The 25,143-nt window shown below is 46.1% G+C and overlaps 1 protein-coding gene across 21 annotated transcripts in view; it reads left to right on the top strand.

The window, feature by feature from the left end:
* Window positions 1-25,143, top strand: part of LOC137625896 (zinc finger CCCH domain-containing protein 18-like) — a 384,898-nt gene that overhangs the window by 103,990 nt on the left and 255,765 nt on the right. For all 21 annotated transcript variants that reach the window (XM_068356883.1, XM_068356874.1, XM_068357032.1 and 18 more), the window contains exon 6: window positions 4,972-5,052. In XM_068356883.1, coding sequence (XP_068212984.1) covers window positions 4,972-5,052 — 81 coding nt within the window. The remainder of the gene's footprint in view (window positions 1-4,971; window positions 5,053-25,143) is intronic.

The following is a 25,143-nucleotide window of genomic DNA, read 5'->3' as shown; positions in this document are numbered from 1 at the left end:
AGAGGCAACTGAAGATCTCTTGGTCTCTGCATTTAGACCCTCCGAACATTTTTAGAACATCTTAGTTCTGATAGTGTCAGAGCAAAAGAGGGACCAAAGTTGATGGGTGTCTAACACGAACCTATTCAGGAGAGTAGACCTTCTCTCTCCCCCAGAATTGATGTTCTTTACAGACATGTCAAAATAAGGTGGGGGGGCCTCACCTGTTGCACTTTACAGACATGTCAAAATAAGGTGGGGGGCCTCACCTGTTGCACTTCACAGCCTCCAGTCTATGGTCTGAGGCTGAGCAACAGTGCATCGTGCGAGCTGATAGGGTTAGAGCAAAAGAGGGACCAAAGTTGATGGGTGTCTAACACCAACCTATTCAGGAGAGTAGACCTTCTCTCTCCCCCAGAATTGATGCTCTTCACAGACATGTCAAAATAAGGTGGGGAGCCTCTCCTGTTGCACTTCACAGCCTCCAGTCTATGGTCTGAGGCTGAGCAACAGTGCATCATGCGAGCTGCCAGTAGGAGTGAAGAAGAATTTTTTTGGTTGTCTTATTGCTATCAGGTGTATTAAGAAAGAGGAGAATATGAAAAAAATAGTCCAGACTATTCACTGTATGTGCATGCAAAGGAAAAATAAACTGTAACCAGAGTGGGCTCCAATGTAGTACCAACTGGCCAGTCCAATAACCCAATAAAACTCCCGTGCTTGTTCTCTATGAAAGTCATCTCTCCTAGGATCAGCCTCAATGCTATAATAAGGAACCACCTAATCAGAAGTTGTGCTTGTTCTTCAAATTATCGTTACTTTTCAGTTACCGGGGAACTAGTACACGTCACCTATTATCTTTTCCTTCCCAGCACTCTCAGCCAAGATCTCTTTCAACACTCAAGATCTTCTGATGCTACGAGACCATTCCACGGCCTACATATCCCCAAGCTCACAGACCGGTACAGTGATTTTTAACCAGACATCAAGATCTTCCAATTAATTCATATGATAAGGATTCTATCAGGTGACTTCAGGTCTGATCTCAGGACTCGAACAAGCACTGAGATGGCACATCATGCTTGCATGGTTGACAACAAGGATCCTTGCCAAATAAGGACAGGTAATTACATAACTGCTACATGTTGCATGGTGTCATTCTCTTCCGTTTCATTCTTCACAAGCTAAGCCACTTATTGCTCCTTAGCCCTTACCTTATTGCCTTATTTTTTGTTTGGGTTCCCCCAGGTCCCTGGAGAGCATGAGAGCCAAAACTGTTAATCATTGAAGGAGACAAGTGCTATTTCATCCCTTTTCCCTCTACACGCCCCATTCTACTCTGACCAGCTGGCGAATGTCCTAGTGGGAGAAAGGAGTATTCAAAGAATATTGAGAATCATCGACCCTATGGTACCTTACATTATTTTGTTGGTAGAAATCTTTAAGGCTTAATCTATGATTACCATGGTCATTGCAATTATTCATGAGCTGTGGACAAGACTTTTTTTTTCATTGACAGAGATCAGTTTCTTACGTGCAGCTCCCAGCAATTGGTCCAGTAGTTTCTGAAGCATTACCAGTCAGCAACCAGCATTCTCCTTACCTTTTGGTTTTGTTGGAGCGGGAATATGGGATGATTACCCTGGTAGATGCATGATGCTCTTTGCTGGAATTCATCTCCTCCTGGGAAGCTGATGTTCACTAATGTTTCTGGAGAGGATATGATCTAAGGAGGAAATGCACATGCTTTTCATTCTACTGGTAATGTGTGCAGCATTGCTATTTTTCCAGGTTTCAAGTGAGTTTGGTAAAGCATTTGGTAATGTTGATGAACAGCAATGTTTCCGTTTATCACAACAAAGGAGCTCGTTTGAGAGACCTAAATGACAATGCTTATGTTTGTGGTTAACATCAACAAAGGGGCTTGTTTCACAGACCCCTAGAAAGCAGGTGCACTCTTGGGAAGTCAGCAACTTGGTAGAGCTGTTTACAGGGTTCATTCAGGCTAGAGGACTGTTCAAACAAATACAGTGAGTCGACAAGGTCTCGGGTGTAAGGGTCAATTGTGATCCCTATATCATCGCTGTGCAAATTAGCTTCTTACTTCAGGTTTTCACTATCGTTCTACCTGCTAGCCAATCAGTTGGATAACTAACTTCCCAGCCCGTTGGCATCGTTTGAGAACACCTTCCAACATTCCTGGGATTTCTAGATGCTTACTCCCTTCATCTCCTTTTGATCTTTTGCTGATTACTTAACAGTTGGTGGAAGATATCGAGGCTTAGCGTGACCCTCATTGCTCCCAAGCGGCCACACACCAAATGGTATCCGGATCAGCTTTATTTTTATCTTCCTTCATCGGGGAAGCTCTTCAATCTTCATGGTGAAAGACACTGTTCAGCCCTTGACCCAAGATTTCAACTAGTTCTTGGGTCAGGAATCTTTGTGAGATAAGAATCATGAGGAGCTCCTCCCAGGGAGCTCAGGTTCTACCCATTAACTATGGTAGTATACCCACAGGTCCCTGGATACGTGGGCCTGATAGTAGTTGCTCAACAGATCATGTAGCAAACCTAGCTCCTTCACAGGACAAGAAATACCTTGTCTAAGAAAGCATTAGCGATGTAAGTCTAGAATGAGACGTAAGATTGACTGGCTCTTCTACCTCTTCTTTCTTCCCCTTCCTTGGGGTGCTGCAGTTGCTCCATTATTTGTGGCTTGGTGGCTAGATATAGGTAAGCAACATGATCAAGGAGCTTTTCTTAACAAATAAATTTTATTTTAAGGCTACAGGTATATCCCATCGGGGAGGGTAGACAAATGTATGTAAACCAATTTCTCATAAATGACCATACATTCAAACAACATATCCTCCACATGCATTAAGGTTGCTTGACTATCTACCAGTCCCTAGTATTGACCTTGCCTAACACCGTCATCATTTTCATGCCGTGGTTGTTAGGAGGTTGATAAGAGTCATCGGTTTTGCTCATGTACAGGACTAAAGTGCTTTGATATGTCTTTGGAAAGTAAACTAGCCTGCTTGTTTGCAGGGACTTCCTCCTTCCTTAGCCTAAGTATCCTATTAAAGGAAGAAGGTTTGTATTTGTTTAGGAACAAATTACAAATTGTTAAAGTAATTCGTAATTTTCCTAACTAATGTATACAAACCTGAGAACATTAAGTTACACTTCCCACCTCAACCACTCAAGTCCTATGTTTAACAGGGCTGCCTGGTAAGCCAATGCTTAGGGGTATAGGGAGAAAGATGCAAAATCCTGAAAAAATTCAAGGCACTTTGTATTGCAATGAAGAATGTGTATATGAAATAGATCTTCAAAATTCCCCTTACTTTCATAGTTATTGAGTAATTAGTAAAAGTAACTCGATAACCCCAAAACATTGATCCGTACAAGAAAATGCAGTATTACCTCGGTTATCGTAAGTTTTGACAATTATTACATTTTAATATTAAGAAAATTGTGAGCAATGGCATCTGAACACATTCCTTGAATCACACCCTCCTGTGCAAGCAGAAACCTTGACAGAGTACAGTACATGTATAAGTTTGCCTCTGACATACAGTACCTTTGCTTTTATGTCTATTTTTCTTTGTTTTGGCGAGAATTTCATGATGCCAAAGAGGAAAAGACAATCAAAAAATCTCGCTAACATATAGAAGAAAATTTGCTCTAATAATCACATAATATTGGCAATATTAGCAGAGTTAGTGAAGGAGAGAGAATACCCTGCCACAGAAAAAGGCAGGGTGTCCCCCCCAGGAGCCTAAAGAAGCAAAATATTGAACAAAGGGATCTTCATTTAGGATTAAATTATGATAAACAGCATAGTTTTTGTTTATTAATACTTGAAATGGAATTTGATATTCATAATAATCATGATTTATTAGTATTGTCTGTATGAAAATACAAAACATCGAGTTTGACCTCAGACTTTCACTTACTTTTACATCTGTTTTTCTTTGTTTTTGCAAGAATTTCATCATGCCAAAGAGGAAAAGACAATAAGAACATCTCGCTAACATACAGAAGAAAAAAATTTGCTGTAATATTTGCATAATATCGGCAATATTAGCAGAGTTAGTGAAAGAGAGAAAGATAGAATACCCTGCCACAGGAAAAGGACGGGGCAGGGGACCAGGAGCCCAAAAAAGCAAGATATGGGCCAGAGGTCTTCATTTATGATTAAATTATGATAAACAACATAGTTTTGGTGCATTGATACCCAGAAAAGAATATAAAATTCATAATAATCATTATTTGATAATATTGTCTTTGTAAAAATACAAAGAAAAACTGAATGGCTGTATTTCAAAACTAAACCTATTGACCTGCAAATTCTATTGTCTTCCTTAGTTATAAAGCTATAGCATTGCAATTTGGTTCATAACTTAGAAAGACATTATGGAACAATGAAATGACACACTTTTTTTCTCATTTTTTTCTTCCCTTTTTATCCCATATAGATTTGTTTGACCCTGATGAAAGAATTCATATCTAGCAAAAAAATTACTTTTAGGAAAAAACGTAATGATTTGGTTGAAGGTCTACATATAGATGCAATCACAGTTCTAAATATTTGAATATCAAGGGAGGAGATGGAATTTGAAAAATGCTTACTTTTAGGATAAATCGTACTTGTCACAAAACCGAAAATCAGGGTCAAAACTCATATTGGAAATGCCCCAAGTCACCTTATTATGTGATATGAATTTCGAAGTCCTTTCCTTAAAAAATATCTTTGGCCGGCTGGCTTCCTTAAGGTTAAAGTGGGAGCTCAGTGGCCTGTCAGGGGTCTGGGTCTTACTTGCCACCCTCAAGCTAACTACCATTAACTCGTTAAGTTTTAATATCTGTATCTAGTTTCACTGAAACCATTTCTATTAAAGACTCTAGTTTGTATAGTTAGGAAAAATACATATAGAAAACATGTGATATATCTGTGATAATAAGATTTTATTCTTTCTTACAGCCTAGAGAAGTGAGGCGGTTTATTCCAGAACCTTCGCCATTTGAATCTGCGTGGGAACGTGGACTTCGTTATGCTAAGGAGGTAAATCCTATCCAGGTCTTTTAGAATTGCTTGTATTGTGAATTTTTTAAATAATTGTGCATTACGTCCTGACAACCTTTGATTGAGGGTGATATATAATTTATTTTTCGTTTATTTGTTGGGCTAGGTTCAGTCAACTCATCACTATCCTTACCATTGACTGCTGCTTACGCATGGTTGCCTAACACCCTAAATAATTCACTTCATTTTATTTTTATGTATTTCACTCACTGTACTGTAGCTTATATTACAGTAGAGTGGTTGTATGGTACATTACAGTACTGTGTAGTGCACTTTTATTTTGGCACCCTTTCCTAAACACACACACACACATCTCTCTCTCTCTCTCTCTCTCTCTCTCTCTCTCTCCTCTCTCTCTCTCTCTCTCTCTCTCTCTCTCTCTCTCTCTCTCTCTCTCTCTCTCTCTCTCTCTCTCACTCTCTCTCTCTCTCTCTCTCTCTCTCTCTCTCTCTCTCTCTCTCTCTCTCTCTCTCTCTCTCTCTCTCTCTCTTAAATTAGCTTATATAACCCCTATTTTCAAAAGTGGATCAAGGCTAGAGGCAAGCAATTATAGACCTGTTAGTCTAACATCACATATTAGGAAAGTGGATGAAAGGTTAATAATAAAGAAAATAATGAATTATTTGGTTAAAAATAATATGTTTAATATACTGTAGGTCAACATGGTTTTGTGCCTGGAAAAAGTACACAAACCCAACTGATAGCACACTATGAAAACATTTTTCTTCATACTATGGATAACATGAAATATTCACTTAAGTTCAACAGTTTTGTTTGTAACATGGATCACATTTTTTGTTCATAAGAGGGGTGATACTATATATTTTCACCTAAGCTCTTGAAATATGTTCACTTAGGGTAAAAACTTTTGTTTGTAACATGCATAACACATATGTTCACCTAAGCCCAACATTCTTTGTTCATAAGGTAGATGATATTTTATATTTTAACCTTAGCTCAAAATTTTTTTTTTTATAACATTGATAAACTGATATACAGTATGTTCACCCGTCCTCAATATTGTAGTTGTCAGTTTGCCAGAAAACCTCAAATCAATCAATCAAAATTTTTTTTCATAATATGGATAATGTTATATACTGTATGTTCAACTAAGCTCAACATTTTTTTTCATAACATTGATGTCTGTCATGCAGGAACAACTTTTGACTTTAGTACAAGCCTTTAGCCGCCCTCATGCCCAGTCTGACAGACGTAAAGACGACTCGTTGCCGATTAAGAAGTCTGCTTCTAAGAGAGAACGGAGTTCTTCTTTAAAGAAAACTTCTCCCTCTCTACGCCAGGATGAGGAATGTGTGCTTTCGCCAGGCGATACTTCTTCGCGATACCAGGGCGATACGTTTTCTTGTTCTCGATACCGGGACGATTCCTTATCGAACGATGCTGCTTCTCGTTCTCGATGCCAAGACGATACCTCCTCCCGTTCACGTTACCAGCACGATACCTCCTCTCGTTCGCTTCGCCATACCGCCTCTCGTTCACGACGATACCGCCTCTCATTCTCGCCGCCACGACGATACCGCCTCTCGCTCTCGACGTCAGAACGACTCTGCCTCTCGTTCTCGGTCCCAGGGCGATACCACCCTGCCTCTTCGGGACGATACTGCCTCTCGTCCCAAGGATTCTTCTAGCGCGGGACTCCAGGATGCAACCCGTCTTTTGCAGGATGATGCCTTTGATTTGCCCTTGTCGGGTTCTAAGGATCCTTCTTCTCTTTCGAAGGATATTGCAGATGTGGATCAGGACCTCGAGGATGTTTCTGATGACGATGATAATCCTGCCGACGCTGTGGGAGATTACAAAGTTCTCTCTCGCTCCCTTCTTGAACTTTTTGGAGAGGAATTCCAACCTGCTGCCCCTCAATCTCCTCAGTCCCAATTTAACAGAAAGAAAGAAGGCCAAGAAACAGTCGGCCTTCATCAAGATGAAGCTGTCTATCTCCGCAAAGAAGGCTCTCACGAAGATTGATGACTGGATGATGGAGCGGAGACAAACAGTTAAGACTTCCTTCTCGTTTCCACCAGCTCGTCTTGTTTCAAGAGCGGGTATGTGGTATGCAACTGGAGAACCTTTGGGTCTGGGAGTGCCTTCCTCCTCCAAGGGTGACTTCTCTGGTTTAGTGGACTCTGCTAGAAGGCATGCTCTCAACTCAGCCAAGGTCATGTGGTCGATGTCGGAGCTGGATCATCTCGTCAAAGGTATTTTTAGAGCCTTTGAGGTTTTTAGTTTCCTAGACTGGTCGCTTGGGACTCTCGCAAGGAAAACTGAACAGATGGAAGGATCTAGAGACCTTACCAGTATTATGTCCTGTATGGATAAGGCCCTCAGAGATGGGGCGAATGAGTTGGCTGCTCTGTTCTCAGCTGGGGTCCTAAAGAAGAGAGCTCTGCTTTGCTCTTTTGCTTCTAGGTCTGTTACCAATGCACAAAAGTCTGAGCTTCTTTACGCCCCCCTCTCTCAACATCTTTTTCCCGAGTCCCTGGTTAATGACATTACGCGTTCTCTGGCCCAAAAAGCCACCCAAGACCTTTTATCTCGTTCTGCTCGTAAGCCCTTGGCAGCCCCTCCTTCTTCTTTGAAACGGGAGGAAAGGAGATTCCAGCAGCCTTTTCGGGGAAGGACTACTTCAAGACCAGATTTTAGAGGGAGAAGGCAAGAATCAGGACCAAGATCTACCAGGGGTTCTTTCAGACCTCGCTCCAGAAAATGAAGTTTGTCTCCTCCAGACAGTAGGCGCAAGACTGTCAGGTTTTTGGCAGTCTTGGAAGAGGAGAGGGGCGGACACCTGGTCCCTCTCAGTCATCAAGGAAGGATACAAGATCCCCTTTCTGAAAAAACCTCCTCTCGCAGATGCTCCGCTGGCCTTAGTAGCCCGGTACTCAGATCCGGGGAAACAGAAGGCCCTAGTAGACCTTGTCAACCAAATGCTAGACAAGGGGGCGATAGAACCGGTTCGGGATCTATCCTCCCCAGGCTTTTACAATCGCCTGTTTCTGGTCCCCAAGAACTCGGGCGGATGGAGACCCGTCCTGGATGTCAGCGCTCTCAACGTATTTGTGGAGAAGACAAAGTTCTCCATGGAGACGACTCAGTCGGTGCTGGCGTCAGTACGTCCAGGGGACTGGATGGTGTCCCTTGACTTGCAGGACGCATATTTCCATGTCCCCATCCATCCGACTTCGAGGAAGTACCTGAGATTTGTAATGCAGGGCAAGTGCTTCCAATTCAGAGCTCTTTGCTTCGGTCTCAGCACGGCTCCTCAAGTCTTCACCAGGGTAATGGCGAATGTGTCAGGTTGGCTGCATCAGGAGGGGATAAGGATATCCTTCTATCTGGACGATTGGCTGATTCGTTCACGATCGAGGGAGAAATGTCTGGAGGATTTACGGAAGACTTTTATGATGGCTCAAGATCTAGGCCTGGTCATCAACAGGGAGAAGTCTCAGATCAGACCGAATCAGACTATTCTCTATTTGGGGATAGTTCTGAATTCAGTTCTTTTTCGGGCTTCTCCCTCTCAGGAAAGACAGACCAAGTGTCTCGTAAAAGTCAGAACTTTCCTGGACAAGAAGAGATGCACAGCGAAGGAGTGGATGAGTTTGCTGGGGACTCTATCCTCCCTCGAACAGTTTGTCTCTCTGGGGAGACTCCACCTAAGGCCTCTTCAGCACTTTCTTTCGAAGACGTGGAACAGAAAGATGCAGGAAGACTCCTTTTCCTTCCCATTCCAATAGAAGTCAAGACTCTTCTGAAGTGGTGGCTGGACCCAACCTTGTTAGGGGAAGGGATCTCCTTACACAAGAAGAACCCAGACCTAGTGTTGTTTTCAGACGCATCAGAGTCAGGCTGGGGGGCAACACTAGGAAGCAAGGAGGTCTCAGGCTATTGGGAAGGAATTCAGCTGTGATGGCACATCAACAACAAGGAGCTGATGGCCATTTTTCTGGGGCTAAAGGCCTTCAAGGACTTGGTGTCTGGGAAGATTGTGGAGGTCAACTCAGACAACACCACAGCTCTTGCTTACATCAGGAAGCAAGGAGGGACTCACTCTCTGTCTCTGTTCGAGACAGCAAGAGAGCTCCTTCTTTGGGCGAAGGAGAACAGGATAAACCTGCTGACGAGGTTTGTTCAGGGACAGAAGAATGTGAGGGCGGACATGCTCAGCAGGAAAGGGCAGGTCCTTCCCACAGAATGGACCCTCAACCAAAAGGTCTGTCAGAGTCTCTGGAGGCTGTGGGGGAGACCCCTCATCGATCTTTTCGCCTCCAACTTATCCAAGAGGATCCCCAGCTATTGCTCCCTAGTTCCGGACAGAGAGGCAATAGCAGTAGACGCCTTTTTGATGGATTGGACGGGGATGGACACTTATGCTTTTCTCCCGTTCAAGATCATCAATCTGGTAGTCAGGAAATTCGCCCTCCCGATTCGGGACGGATGATCCTGATAGCTCCGTTCTGGCCGATGAGGGAATGGTTCACGGAGGTGGTGGACTTGTTGATGGACTTTCCAAGAAGCCTCCCTGCAAGTCCAAATCTGCTCAGACAACCCCACTTCGAGAGATATCATCAAAACCCCCTCGCTCTCAATCTGACTGCCTTCAGACTATCGAGAAGCTCGTCAGATCGAGAGGCTTTTCAGCGCAAGCTGCGAAAGCTATCGCCAGAGCGAGGAGGGTCTCTTCGCAGAGGGTCTACCAGTCCAAGTGGGAGACTTTTAGGGCTTGGTGTAAGAAGCACAAGATTTCCTCATCCACTACCTCTGTGAGCCAGATTGCGGATTTCTTGTTGTACCTCAGACAGGACGCTAAGCTAGCTGTGTCCACTATCAAAGGGTACAAAAGTATGCTCTCTTCCGTCTGTCGGCATAGAGGCTTGGACCTGTCTCGCGATAAGGACTTACATGACCTCTTGAAGTCTTTTGAGACGACCAAGCAGACCCAGTTAAAGCCCCCTTCTTGGAACCTTGATGTGGTTCTTAAATTTCTGTACACCAAGAGATTTGAGCCCATCTCACAGGCTCCCCTTAGGGAGGTTACCAAGAAGACCCTCTTTCTTTTGGCCTTAGCAACAGCTAAAAGAGTTAGTGAAGTCCATGCAATTGAAAAACAGGTAGGCTTCAATCTGAATGGGGCAGTTTGTGCCTTGAGATTAGACTTTCTCGCTAAGAACGAGAACCCTTCTAAGCCCTGGCCGAGGACCTTTGAGGTTCCTAACTTGACCAACCTAGTGGGTCAAGAGCAAGAGAGGCTGCTCTGTCCAGTACGAGCCCTCAAGACCTACTTGTCTCGCACGAAAAGTGTGAGAGGCGCTTCTAGCTCCCTGTGGTGTTCTGTGAAAGATCCTCAAAAGCCCCTTTCCAAGAACGCTTTGTCCTTTTTCCTGAGGGAAGTGATAAGAGAAGCGCATCTCTTGTGTGAGGAGGAACACTTCGGACGTTTAAAAGTGCAAGCTCACGAAGTGAGGGCCATTGCGACCTCGCTTGCTTACCGCAAGAACATGTCGCTCCGTCAAATTATGGATGCGACATTCTGGAGGAGCAACTCTGTGTTCGCCTCTCATTACCTCAGAGAGGTGAGGGTGGATTATGAGAAATGTTATACCTTGGGACCATACGTAGCTACGGCTTCTGTATTAGGCAAAGGAGTTACTACCTCCCCTCAACCTTAGTTTTGTTTACTTGTGCATAGGTTGGTGTATTTTTTATTGGTTGTCTGAGGACTTCGACTTGTGTACAGTCACCTCAGTCTAGTTAGATAATTTTTATCTACTTTGCAAATGTTAAGTGGTTGGTTTGGTAAAGTTGCGGTTTTTTATTTTGGGCAATAGGTAGTCCTGAAGTCTAGTCAGATTGTTGGTCTCACCCCGTTGACAGACTCGATTGAGTGTTTTCAGCACTGCAGGTCACATCCTGGCTGACACTCCTAAGGGAAAGCGACTCAAGAGGCAGGAACCTTTGAAGTCAGCTACCTTAGCAGGTAAGGAATCAAGGTGTTTATTTATCCTACAGCTTTTTTGGTTGTTTCCCCAACGATGTTACTGTCTATCACCCTCCTCAAAGTGTGTTAATCAGCTATGTATATATAACTGCCAGGTAAGTTCTATTCATAAAAATGGAGTTTTTATGATAAAACAAAGTTTTATGAATACTTACCTGGCAGTTATATATACATTCGAAGGCCCACCCACCTCCCCTCAGGAGACAGGTCGGGCATAGATGAACTGAAGAACAGAAAACGGGAATGATTCCTCCTACCGCCCTTTAACGGGTGTTACCACCACAAGGCGGTTGCCTAGTTTTAGAAAAATTCTGCCGAAATAGAGATTATTAGCTATGTATATATAACTGCCAGGTAAGTATTCATAAAACTTTGTTTTATCTTAAAAACTCCATATTAAACAATCTCACCAACCATTCAAGTACAGTCACACCCCCTTCCTTCAACATCTCAGCTTTCACACCATCCATACCAGATGCTTTTCCTACTCTCGTTTCATCTAGTGCTCTCCTCACTTCCTCTATTGTAATCTCTCTCTCATTCTCATCTCCCATCACTGGCACCTCAACACCTGGAACAGCAATTATATCTGCCTCCCTATTATCCTCAACATTCAGCAAACTTGTCAAAATATTCCGCCCACCTTGATAACTTAATATTATGTTCACCCGTCCTCAATATTGTAGTTGTCAGTTTGCCAGAAAACCTCAAATCAATCAATCAATCAATCAATTTTTTTTTCATAATATGGATAATGTGATATACAGTATGTTCAATTAAGCGCAACATTTTTTTTCATAACATTGATAACGTGATATAAGGGATGTTCACCCGTCCTCAATATTGTAGTTGTCAGTTTGCCAGAAAACCTCAAATCAATCAGTCAATCAAAATTTTGTTTGTTCCGTAACCGAAATACAAACCACGCTATTTACAAAGGGTTACCTTTTAGCGCAGCTGAAATGGCGAGCAATTAGAATTTAACGAGGGTGTATTACCCCCGCGCTAGTTAGCAGGGGGGGTAGGGGAGTGGTAGCTAGCTACCCCTCCTCCCCCTCACACACAGGTGAATACTCACTTTCACTTTTGGCTCGGACTGTGACAGACGTCTCTGTCTTGGTCCTCTCTGGCAGCCATTGTTTGTTTTGTCTTTACTTAATCGCTTACTTTTCATTTACTCAATATATATGTAAACATGTTTTCATGTTTGTATATATATTTGAGTATAGAAATAAGTAAGTTTCCTTTTCAGATTTGTGTGTGTAGTGTACGATATCTACGTGGAGTCCTCGGCAGTTAGGCCACCACGGCGTAATTTTATGGGTGGCGATCGAGTTTGACTTATGTCTTTCTCTCTCTCTCTCTTGAGGTCGTTTACCCTTTTACTACGTGTTACTACGCCCTTGTAGCTTCCTTTCCATGTGGGGGGTTGCTACGCCGTACGTTTGTCTCAATTAGTTATGAATCTAATTGTAGTTGTTTTTTTTTTTCAGCTTGTAGAACGATTCCTTTCGGGGTTTTCGTTCTTTCTTTAGTGTTCATTCATTTTTAAATTACATAATTACATAGTTACATAATTATAATTGTTATAATTCTGTTTTGGTTACAGCTCTCCTTCCGTGAGTGTAAGTGGTTGTGAGGGCACGTGCCTGTTGTGTAATTCTTGTTCCTTTCCCTCGGGATTCCTCTTCGGAGCCTTCCCGGGGGAATGAATGTGTACTAATATTATTTGTTTTATTTTTTTTACAGTTACCGATCTAGTTCGTTTCTGTAATATGGCAACGGTGTGAGCTGTCTGGTTGAGTCCTGGGGATTCGGCTGTTGCTGCCTCCCCCCTTGTATTTTCGTCAGGGGCGTGTCTCCTTCTACTGGAAGTACTCCTGTGATGACGGACAGCTCTCCAGTTCATTTTAGAACTCTCAGGAGGCTTGCCTCCTTGGGCGGGTAACTTTCCTTCCGAGGGAAGTTTTTCCTGTCCAGGCTTGAGTTTTTCCCCTTTTGGGGGGTTCTTCTCTTGCCTTTTTTTCGTGCGACTATGCTCTTGGTGCTGAGCGGTCACACCTGCAGTTTCGCTCAAGGGGCTGGGCAACTGCAGGAGCTCCTCTTCGGAGGATTGCTCCTTTTAGGTCACTGGCTGACCAGTCTCTTCCACGAAGTGTTTCTCTTTCGTTCGCGAGAGAGTACACTCATAGAGACTCCTCTTCGGAGGTTTCTTCTGTTGCTGTTGGCCTCCCTCGCCGTAAGGCCCACCGTCCGCCTCGTCGTAAGGGCCTCTCATCTCCCTATAAGGGTGCTTGAGGCGCCTTTTTGGATCTCCGTTTGCAGCCTACAACTCCTTTTTCTCGATCTTCCGCCTTGGTGCAGATGGACAGCAGTCTGATCTCGTCTTCCGACGGGCAACGGTCTTCCCGACGGACAACGGTCTTCCCGACGGACAGCGGTCTTCCGACGGACATCAGTCTCCCGGCGGACAACGATCCCTTTGGGGCAAAGGGTTGCCCCCACGGGGGTTCTTCCCTTGCGTGTCAGGGTTTCCCTGCGCGCCCTTCTGCTGTGTTCATCAGCGCTCTCCTGTTCGTCAGCGCTTTCAAGATGATCATCCCTGCTGTTCCTGTTGGTTCCTGTTACGCGCCCTGTGCGCCCACGTTCGCCCTCGCGATCTAGAACTTCGGTTCAGGTCGGGGTCAAGGACTCTTCTTCTATGCGCAGGCTTCCACACGTAGCCTTCTGCTCGTCAGCGATCATCAGCTCGCCAGCGATCACCTGTCTCTCGGCGATCTCCGGATCGCCCGCGTGTGTTACAGCCGGCACGCCAACGTTCTCCAACACTTCTGAAGGAACATGGTTCGCCAGCTACTAGCTCACCTGCGCATGCTGATCGCCATCGCGCGACCCTCAACTGCGGATGCTGATCGCCATCGCGCGACCCTCAACTGCGGATGCTGATCGCCATCGCGCGACCCTCAACTTCGGATGCTGATCGCCATCGCGCGACCCTCAACTGCGGATGCTGATCACCATCGCACGACCCTCAACTGCGGATGCTGATCGCCATCGCGCGATCCTCAACTGCGGATGCTGATCGCCATCGCGCGACCCTCAACTGCGGATGCTGATAGCCATCGCGCGACCGCACACCTGCGGATGCTGATCACCATCGCTCGACCCTGCGCATACTGATCACCATCGCGCGACCCTCAACTGCGGATGCTGTTCGCCATCACGCCATCGCCCACCTGCAGATGCTGCTCGCCATTGCGCGACCGCCCACATGCGCATGCTGATCGCCATCGCGCGACCCTGGCATGCTGATCACCATCGCGCGACCCTGTGCATACTGATCACCATCGCGCGACCCGGCGCATGCTGATCACCATCGCGCGACCCGGCGCATGCTGATCACCATCGCGCGATCGCCCTCCTGCACATGCTGCTCGTGATCGCTCACCTTCGCATACTGCTCGCCAACGCACGATCGCTCACCTGCGCATGCTGCTCGACCATCGCGTCGGCACAACACAACGCCATCGCCAACCTGCGCGTTAGCACTCACCAGCTCACTACCGATCGCTTGTTGATCCATATCGCCAGCGGTCTTCCTCGCCATCGCGCTAACGCTTGCGTTCGCCGCCTCGGACTCACTCTCATCCACCTGCCCACCCTCACGACCGCTCGCCCGCGTGACCGCTTGCCTGTGCGCCCGCGCGACCATTCACCTGCGCGCCCACACGCCCACGTGCCTGCACGTCTACGCTCATGCGTGTCCGCGCCCATGCTCTCCAATGTTCGCCCACGTGCGAACCAATGGTTTTTCTATCGCGTGGACGGATGGTGTTCCGTCGCGCGAACCTACAGTGTTTCTTCGCACAAACGTCGGCTTTTTTCTTGCAGTATCCATTGCTCGCCTATGGGTTTTCGCTCGCCGACCACCAGCTCTCGCCCTTCCTACCACGCTCGCCCTCCTTCTGCGCTCCTTCGCTCACCTTTGTTTGCGTTACCGCGCATGGGCGCTTCCACGTTCGCCCACGCGAAAATCTTTGAATTTCCGTCGCGCGAGCTCCAGGGCGATTGCGACCACGATTCCCAATGGGGTTTTCGCAGCATGGCCAGCCTGGCGAGTTCTTCTGGAGCGTATTTCCAGAACACGGCCTCACCCCATAAACGCAGAGCATGGCACTTGCAAGAATAGGAGAAACTTAAGGGAGATCTGAGCAACACTCCTCTTTCCTGAACCTGGGTTAGCCCTTCCCCGTCATTCCCTGGAAGGATTTTTGGCGGGGGAGGCTTTCCGTTCGAGATTTCTCCATCGGACAAGGGGTGACTGCTTACCCCTTCCTCTGGGAGCTTACCAGGTTCTTTCCCTCCTCGGTTACGGCCCGAGGTTTGGTTCAAGGAAGCTACAGGAAGTTCAGGGGTACTTTCCTCCTCTCGAGCTCAGGCACCTTGGCCTTTCGTCGTTAAGTATCTAACTTGCGGACAAGCTCGATGTTGTACCATCTGGACGCGCTGACTGAGGGCTTCCTTCGGGTGTCTCATCTGTGGAGGTCGACGACCTCAGACACCCTTCCATCCTTGAGAAGAGTTTGTTTGTGCCCAAGGACAGAGACTTAGACAGCTGCTGTGCGGAGGAAATTGACTTCCGGTTTCACTCCTCCAAGGCGCTTTCTTCCAGACTCTGCAGGGCTCCAGCGCCCTTTTCTTTCAACCACGTCGGCCTAAGTTATCGGCTACGACAACTGGGACAAGGTGTCCAATTGCAGTTTCCTCCTGTCAGGAACAGATGGCACGGGAGACTCCCCCGGGGGGGCATAGTCCTAAAAGGAGTTCACGAACTCTAGGATTGCAGGTTTTTCGCTGGGAGGATGCTTAAGGTTACTCATCCGAATGACAGCTTCCCGATGCCCATTCCCGCACAATCTCTGTGATTAGCCAAGGATATCGCGCCTGCCGTGTCTGTCAGCGAATTCAGTGTCTCTGAACCTCTATGCCATAGCGTCAGCAGAGTTGCCCGGTTGGGCAGAATGATCCATACCTTAGGCGAAGGTCTTCCTTAGGATCATCGACGGCTTCACCCCCGGCCCCCTCAGTCGATCCTTTCTTGTAAGGAAGGATCTGAGAGGGGATGTCCGTAGTCGACCTCTCAGCCCTGATCAAGTTTGTCGAACAAACTTCGGCCAGCGTAGACCAGCAGAATCGATCAGACTGGTAACGAGGCGACAGGACTCCTTAAACCCTGGATCGGAAGGACGGGTACTTTCAGTTTCCATTCCATCCATCTTCCAGGGTGCTCGTCGAATTCAGCCTAGACTGCAAGTATTCCTGCTTATGATGCAGTGTGGCTATCCCGCCGTGGCATAGCAGGTTTGTTTCCCCAGAGAACTCTCCCTGCCTTCCTCTTGGCCGCTCAGGTGCAGGCTTCCGCCTCCTCTGCTGTTTGGAGGGCTGGTCAACTCCGGTAGGCTCGGGTTCGACCTTCTTCAGCGCCGGGACAAGCTTCCGGATGCTTACCATGAGTGTGGGCTCATGGTATTTTGCTTGGAGCCTTCTCTTCCTCTGCCTCAACATCTGGAGTATCTGGCCGTGATATTGAGTCAACGGCCTTACCACGTTGGAAACCCCGCTTCTCGTCCGTCCAGCGAGGTTAAGCAACGTCGGTACTTGGATGGGTGACCACCTGGGGACGCCAGATTCTGTTACCACATCCTCCGAGCCTTCCTTTCGGTTGACTGTGGCAAGACTGAGGAGAGTCGCAGTACCTGTTCTCAGTCAAGCAGAACTTTCAGCACTACCTTGGAACGTTTCCTAGTTCTCCTTTCCTCATTGACCCGTCTATAGTCCGAAGGGTCGCCTCAGGATAAGTTCCATGTGGGGCGATCCAAGTTCCGGTGGCTTCAGGCAATGTTTAACCGGACTCCCTGGCCCTATGGGACCAGCGGAACTATTAGACCTGCAATGGGTGTTGACCTATGGAGCCTCTTGATGGTAGTGCATATTCTCGTCCTTTCCCCACATTCTTGATGCTGTTCTCGGACTCGTCAAAGGAAAGGGGGGGGGGCATGTTCCGGTCCAGGCCTATGGTCAAGACCTGAAGGATACCTCTCCATCATTCAGGCAGGCTTAGGGGCCTTAGTCTGGCCCCTCTACAGATCCTACAGCTCCTGCCGAGTCGCCCCGTGCGCGTCGACTTCATGATTCTGGCGTATTCTAACCAGCAGGGGACGCATTTTCACACCTTCACATCTTGCAGTAGAGATACCGGGATGATTGAGATTCTCTCAATACCACCATCGGCTCTCTCATTCCAGGCAGGGGAATGTTCTCTCCGACTATCCGAGCAGAGCCTCGTAGAGAGAGTGTACCTGGGGGTCTTTGACCTTGGGTAACCAGCAAGTACTGGTCTGGGGGACCTGATCGCGACAGCTTGGAACCTCAAGCTTCCGCTATTCTTCCCCCCAGTCTCAGACCCCGAGACTCTGGCAAGATGCATTCCGGTGATGGTGGGACAACTTCGACGCCTGCGTCTTCCCTCCTTTTTGTCTGTGGACAATGGGTCTCAACAAGACCAGGTTGTCTGTCAACCTTTCAATGGGAGAGCTCCACTGGGACTATGCGCAGAATGGTTTCTGGACCCTCTGCTTCCCCTGACGGATCTCCCGGGAGAGCTTCTCCCACGGCGCAGACTACTCAAGCAACCACACTGCGACATCTCTCCCGAACCGGGGCGTCGCTTCGGCTTCATGCCTGGAGACACTACGCTTCCTCCTCAAGAAGAGACAACCCGCTACAGTCGCGGTACGGAGGTCGCGTCATCTGCGATAGTCATCCACAGGGGTCTCCCAGGCAAAGTGAAGAGTCTAAGGTGGTTGGTGCCGTGGGAGATATACCTCTTCCCTTGAGGCCTCTTCTCCAGCAATAACGGTCTTATTGCCTTTCGGCGGGAGGAAACTCCTTTCCGCTCTCGGCAATGAGGCCTGTCGCTCAGCCTTTCCCTGACCTTCAGGTTTAAAGGAATAACTTTTTCCTGCCCGCTGGATCTATCCTCGCTCATGCGAAGCTACGATCGTCCCTGCCCTAGTCGGAGGAAGACCTCCAACTTGGAGCATGGCTCGGACTTTTAGTCCTTTAAGAGATCTTCTCAAGACCCTTTACGACAGGCCTCGGATTGTATTCCGCCTTGGGTCTCCTGCTCACTCTGGCCACGGCCAGTGTGTAAGCAATCTTCTTGGTCTCTTATGACTCCCCCCTTTCTAAGGAAGAGGGGAAGGCAACATTCAGGCTCGCTCCTGAGTTGTTGGCTAGACTCAGAATCTGGGGGTCCCGGCCCTTCGGTCCGATTCATTCAAGATTTCGAGTCTCCATTCTGTATCTGATGTCCCAAGACCTTCTCTTTCTTGCCAGTAAAGGAATCGAGAGGTTAGCGCTGGGAACAGCTGCAGTTTGTCCTCAGTTGCAGCCGATTTGGGAGCACAAGGAGGACATGGGGGAGAGTCACCAGTATACCTCTTCAGCCCGGACTCAAGGACATTCATCTCGACCTGTCTCCAGACCCTCCCCCGTCACGTCGCCCTACAGCACGATGTTGGATACATCGCAACGTCCCTCGCCTTCGAGTAATACTACTCTGTGACGCAGGTGCTACAAGCTGGAGTCTGGAAGCGTCTAATGACCTTCGCAGCCCGCTTCCTACAGGGCGTGACCCACAGGAGTCTCAATACGTTTTCTATCGCTCTGTGGTGGCTACACAACAGCTGGTCTAACCTCAGGCTCCTTTTTGGACAGGTAGCAGAAGGTTGAGGGCATTGTTATCAGGTTTTAGTCTGCATGAACGAAAGAAGTATGTCTGGCCCTTACTTCTTTCTTCATCATCCCCTCTACGGGGAAGCAGCATCCTGGTCTCTGCATAGCTGACCACGAACCTCTGCAGGTAAACCATGCTTCCTTGTGTTCCGAGTATTGAGTCAATACTGTCGCATCCCCCATACCCTGACGAGGTGGTATTGGGAACGTCCTAACCCAGAGTTCCTTCTGGAACTCCAGGTCAACTGCCTAGGACGGGTCACACTTCTTCCTTCACACACTTCTTCCTTCACACACAAGCTTACGTAGGCCACATGGTTCCTTGCGGAGCAAGGAACTTGTGAGGTGCAGGGACTCCTTTTCTCGAGTGCGACTCACTCTGATTCTGAGTCCCCGGGTAAAGCCAAAGCCAGTATGGCTGGGGACTTTCCACCCTTCCTAAGGGGTAAGTCACCCTTTGTAAATAGCGTGGTTTGTATTTCGGTTACGGAACAAATGACAAATTCGAAGATAATTTGTATTTTTCCTAACCATACAAACCTTAGCTATTTACACATATTTGCCCGCCAGCCCTGTCCCCCAAGACAAGTCCTACCTCTAAGTGAAAGTGAGTATTCACCTGTGTGTGAGGGGGAGGAGGGGTAGCTAGCTACCACTCCCCTACCCCCCGCTAACTAGCGCGGGGGTAATACACCCTCGTTAAATTCTAATGGCTCGCCATTTCAGCTGCGCTAAAAGGTAACCCTTTGTAAATAGCTAAGGTTTGTATGGTTAGGAAAAATACAAATTATCTTCGAATTTGTCATTTCATAATATGGATAATGTGATATACAGTATGTTCAACTAAGCTAAAAAAAAAAATTTCTATACTGTATCTGCTTGATCCTATGCTGGTACAAACCCGTTATTTATAGGGTTAGCTCTGGTGCAGCTTTTGTTTTAACCAGATTGAAGAATTATTGTGGATCTAGCAGCATTGTAGGGTTATGTCTTGGACCCACAACACTTCTGCGAGTTAATGCTACCATTGCGTTCTCACTCTTCTCTTGGTCGCAATGACAAGCAGTCTACTATTACAGACTTTCCTTCAGTGCTTTGTGTGATTATTTTTCTTACTCTCAAAATGAGTATTAAACATCATGTGTTTATGAGAACCTGCAACGGTCTTAAAGTTCCCCCTGGTGACACTTTCTCGAGTCTAGTAGAAATTGATTCCCATCCCTTGTATGGTACGTGTAGAGGAAAGAGAAGCGATATGAACACCCCGTTTGAAATTTATTAGGAGTGATTGCCCTCATAATGGGTGAAGTATTACTGTCACTGGAAAAAGAAGGCTAAACTGGGCTGTTTCCCTCCGACAGTTTCTTCTTTGAAAGTAAGTAGGTTGGCCAGGGCACCAGCCACCCATTGAGATACTACTGCTAGAGAGTTATGGGGTCCTTTGACTGGCCAGATAATACTACATTGGATCCTTCTCTCTGGTTACGGTTCACTTTCCTTTTACCTACACATACACCGAATAGTCTGGCCTATTCTTTACAGATTCTCCTCTTTCCTCATACACCTGACAACACTGAGATTACCAAACAATTCTTTTTCACCCAAGGGGTTAACTATTGTCCTGTAATTGTTCAGTGGCTATGGTAAGCAACTCTTCTAGGAGGAGGACATTCCAAAATTAAACCATTGTTCTCTAGTCTTGGGTAGTGCCTCTGTACCATGGTCTTCCATTGTCTTGGGTTAGAGTTCTCTTGCTTGAGGGTACACTCGGACACACTATTCTATCTAATTTCTCTTCCTTTGGTTTTGTTAAAGTTTTTGTAATTTATATAGGAATATCTTAGTGGTGTATATTTTTGCCTTGTTTCCTTTCCTCACTGGGCTATTTTCCCTGTTGGAACCCAGGGCTTATAGCATCCTGCTTTTCAAACTAGGGTCGTAGCATAGCAAATAATAATAATAAGAAGCTGAAGCATTCTTTTTCAAGCACTGAACTTCCTCTGTCTGGTCCTTCATTATCCGAGTTTTCCCGAGATGCCGATAACAAAGGACAGCGACCCATCTTCTGTGCACGAGTTCATTGATGTAGTGTGCCTAGTGATCTTGACCCTCTAACATCTGCCCTTATGCAAACTAAGGATAATACTTCAGTGGATGCACCTCTGATATTGCCAGAGTTTGAGAATCCTGCTTGTTCTTTTAATTCATCCGAGTGTGTTAAGCTTGTACTTGCAGTTATTTATTTTAGATATGGGAGACCAGGAAGATTTCTTGTTTGTTCCAGAAGTTTCCCCTATACAAGTAAGGCAAGTGTCTCCACAGCGTACACCAAAACGTATGCTTCGTCATTCTACGACTGTAAGACACGTCTCCTCATATGGCTCCTATGGCCTTAAAGGATTCTTATTCCCCTCCATGATCTTCCTTCTTGTGTGCCAGCTCTTTCTGTTGACCTCCTACAGGGTCCCACAGGTACAGCTTCCCTTAAGAGGAAATTAGTGAAACAGTTTCTTCTATAAATTCTTCAGCCTTTCCTATTACCTCATTGAGTTCTATAGGCTCTGCTTCTTCTGTTAGGGAAGTAGTGACTCATCATTCCCCTTGTAAATCATCTAGACTAAAGACTCAGAGTTTAAATCTTATCACACTAGTGCTACTGCTAACTTTTCAGTTGTGTGCATTCCCACAAACCACTGTATACACACTCACAAAGCTTCAGAGAAACGTCCGCTAGTGCATCTACATGAACGAGGCATGTGCCCTGGTGCTTGTGTGCTACCGGTTGGTGTTCCACTATTGTGTGTGTACCTAATTCGAGAGCTTTGTTTTCCTCTCCATAATCTCCTTTGTAGGATTTCAACCGCTTGTCAGTGATTCACCGATCAAAAATTTCAAGTTATAGTAAAGAATCTTTGTGAGGTCAGAGCTTGTTTGCATTCTAGTGATAGAAAATGGAGTGTGAAGCTTTATCCTCTATTTCTAAAACTTGTTCCTCTTTCTTCCCAGTATTGTACCCCTCCAGCACACAAATGTCAGAGACCTAGTTCTCCTTCAGAAGTTTATGCATCACATATGCATTGAAGGCTCAGAAAGAGCTAATTTTCATAGAAAGATTGTTACAGAAATCCAGTTTTTACTGTTCATTAGCTGAGAAAGAGGTAAAACACTCTTTTTCTCCACTGTCTTATTATGTATTATGAGCCTGTTTCACCGGAATGGAGGACTTCCAGTTATGATTTTTATTGATCTCCGTCACTCTCCTCTTTATACGTCCGAGGTTCGCCATGAACAAAAAAGCGTTTCATATGAGAATAAAAATTCCAGGACAGTTTCTAAACAGGAACCAACTTTGTTATTGTATAAGCGTAGACATGCATCTCCAGGCCCTTCATCCCTCATAGTTTTAGAAGATTTTCTTGAACTTTCTACTGCAACAGTCTCCTCTGATGTAACAGGTGTTGCTCCTTGGGAGGTTCCAGCCTCTGGTCCATGAGAAGCATTCAATTTTATGAAAATATTGTGTCTTCACCATATTAACTTCCTTGGCGAAGCCTCTCGCGATCCTGTGGTTGGGAGACACTGTCTTATTGATGGTTTCTTTTGGAACTCTAAAATGCTTGCCATAAGTTTGACATTATTCAATTTAACCAAGCTGAAGATACCTTATTGTTGAATAAACAAATTCCAGATACCATAAACCCCCAATTAGAGTAGTGTTATCAAGACTACCTCCTCCTGCTCTCTCCTGTCAGCTTAAGTTTTATGTTCCGACAGGAGCGCATCCTAATCTTCCTATTGACCTGGATGTGGCTACCCTGACACCAGGAACATTTAGTGATCATTTTAATCATCAAACACCTACCTTCTTTGCCCGAGAGTTGCAGAATCTAGAAGCCACAACCATGTCAGTTCTTCAGGCCTGCTTCTGGCTCAACCATTAGTCAGGAATATGTCCTGTGCTGTGTATTAAATCTTGTTGGAACCTGATACAGTATCCTTGTTTGTTCTGGAGCAAAAGCTCTAGAATTTATGCTTCACGAGTGTGCCTTTATCTGGGGTAATTTCTCTTCTCAGTTTGCCCGACATATGTGTGCTAGAGATATATTAGCCCTGAGAAACACCTATGTTAAAAACCACCCGACACTACCCACCTGCGGAAGTGGCTGCAATAGTTGTGAAATGGGAAAAGTGTAGCCAGGGTTCTGTTTTCAGGTGAGCAGCTGCAACACATTTACTTGTTCTTCTTCTCCAGCCATGGCTAGACCATCTCTTCTAAAGCAGACATCCCAGCATGGTTCCTGACATTGCTGAGCAATATAAGAGCAGAGGTGATCCCTCATTCAGAAGGAACTGTGGCATAGAGTTGTCTGTCAGAGATAGCATGTCCCCGGACTCCCCACTGGTGAGGGGATGCCTACAAAGTCATTGAACAAGGTGGCAGTTTCATGAGGCAAATCCTCAGGCGGTAGGGTTACTCTGTATTCAGGGTATTAACAACCTGTTCATGGGATATCACCCTCCTCTGACACAGATTCTGATGATCCCATCATTCTATTCGATGGGGTCCCAGAAAGACATTCTCTTACATGAAGGACAAAAGATACTGGAGAAGAATACCATTGAAGAAGTCTTAGATGGGTCCCCAGGTTTATTAAACAACCTTTTCCTAGTGGAGAAATATCCGGTAGTTTGGAGACCCATCATGGACCTTCCCCGTTTGAACCAGTTCATCCTACAGACCCGCTTGAAGGGGGAAACTCCCTGTTCAGTTATCCAAGAAAATCGGCAGAACAATTTCCTGTTGTCCATAGACCCTCAATATGCATACTTTCAGATCTCAGTCCATCCAAGCTCAAGGAGGTATCTGCGGTTTTCCTTTCAAGGAAGGATACGTTATTTCAGTTCAAAGTGCTGTGCTTTGGCCTGTTGACAGCTGCACAGGTCTACTTGTCTCTTCACTCTAGTTTTCTCATGGATGCATGCCATGGAAATAGACTGCTGCCTTACATGGACAACTGGTTGTTACTGGCATACTGAAGAGCTAGGCTTAGACGCCACAGGAGACTAGTACTGGAATTTTGAGATGATCTGGGAATCCGGTTAAATTAAAAGCAGTCAATTCTCTAACCACAGTGTTGTTTTCAGTACTTTGGCATGGACATAGACTGTCCAAGCTAGAGTGTTTCCATCTAAAACAAATTCTGTGGCTCCAGCAGACCATAGCACCTCTTCTGAAGGTTTTTCAAGCTCATGTTTGGACGAAGCTTCTCTGGCATCTTGGTTCTCTAGAAAAATTAGTGCCCTATGGGAGAATGCGTCTACGTTCAGTGTAGTGGCATTGAAAAGCCAATGGTCCCAACCATCCAACCTGCCATTTACTCTCCTGAGAGTACTGCAAGATCTCTCCCAGTGAATCAAGGAGAACCTGTTGGTTGGAACACCTCTACAGGCTCATCCACCAGTCTTCCTCCAATTCTTTAATGCTTCTCTCCGAGGGTGGGGAGCCCATTTTCAAAGGGAAAAAGTGTCAGGAACATGCACACTGGACGACAAGTTGTTCCATATAAACTACTTGGAAGTAAATGTTACATATCTAGCGTTACTTCACTAAACAGAAACTGTCAAGAATTACTTAGTGGTTGATGAGCGACAACACTACTGTAGTGACATACATCGAGTGAGGTTCTGTGTCTCGCCTCCTTTTCCACTTGGCGGTAGGGATGCAACATTGGGCTCAAGTTAACACTGTCCAATTCTCAGTCCGTTATATCCTGTGGAAAAGGAATGTAATAGCAGACAATCTGAACCAAATAGGAATGATAGTTTGTTCAGAATTGTCTTTGAATCCTGACTTTGTGGGGTTCATCGGTCATCGACATGTTTGCCACACACCTGAACCACAGACTAGCAGTGTATTGTTCTCTGGTCCTGGAGCCAGCTAAAGTAATGGAAGATACGTTCCAACACCCCTAGGATGATATGGACGTCTGTGCCTTTCCCCTGGATCCGTCAGGTTCTGAACAAAATCAGAACATCCCAAAATCTAAAAGTAACGCTAGTAGCGCCAAGTGACCTTAAGTGGAGTGGTATTTAGGTCTTCTAGACCTGCTCATAGAAGCTTCAAGAAAATTTCCAGCCTGGCTAAACCTTTGTTGACAACCTCACGTGAAAAAGTTCCGCGAAGTAGTTCATTTCCTCTTTATGGCTGGAAGTTATCCTGCATTACGAGACCAACTGCGAAGCAACTTGCAGGTTACCTC

This window comes from Palaemon carinicauda, chromosome 2, assembly GCF_036898095.1.
Source record: "Palaemon carinicauda isolate YSFRI2023 chromosome 2, ASM3689809v2, whole genome shotgun sequence".
NCBI lineage: Eukaryota > Metazoa > Arthropoda > Malacostraca > Decapoda > Palaemonidae > Palaemon > Palaemon carinicauda.
The sequence above is the reverse complement of the archived record's forward strand: the minus strand, read 5'-3'. Positions and strand labels throughout refer to the sequence as shown.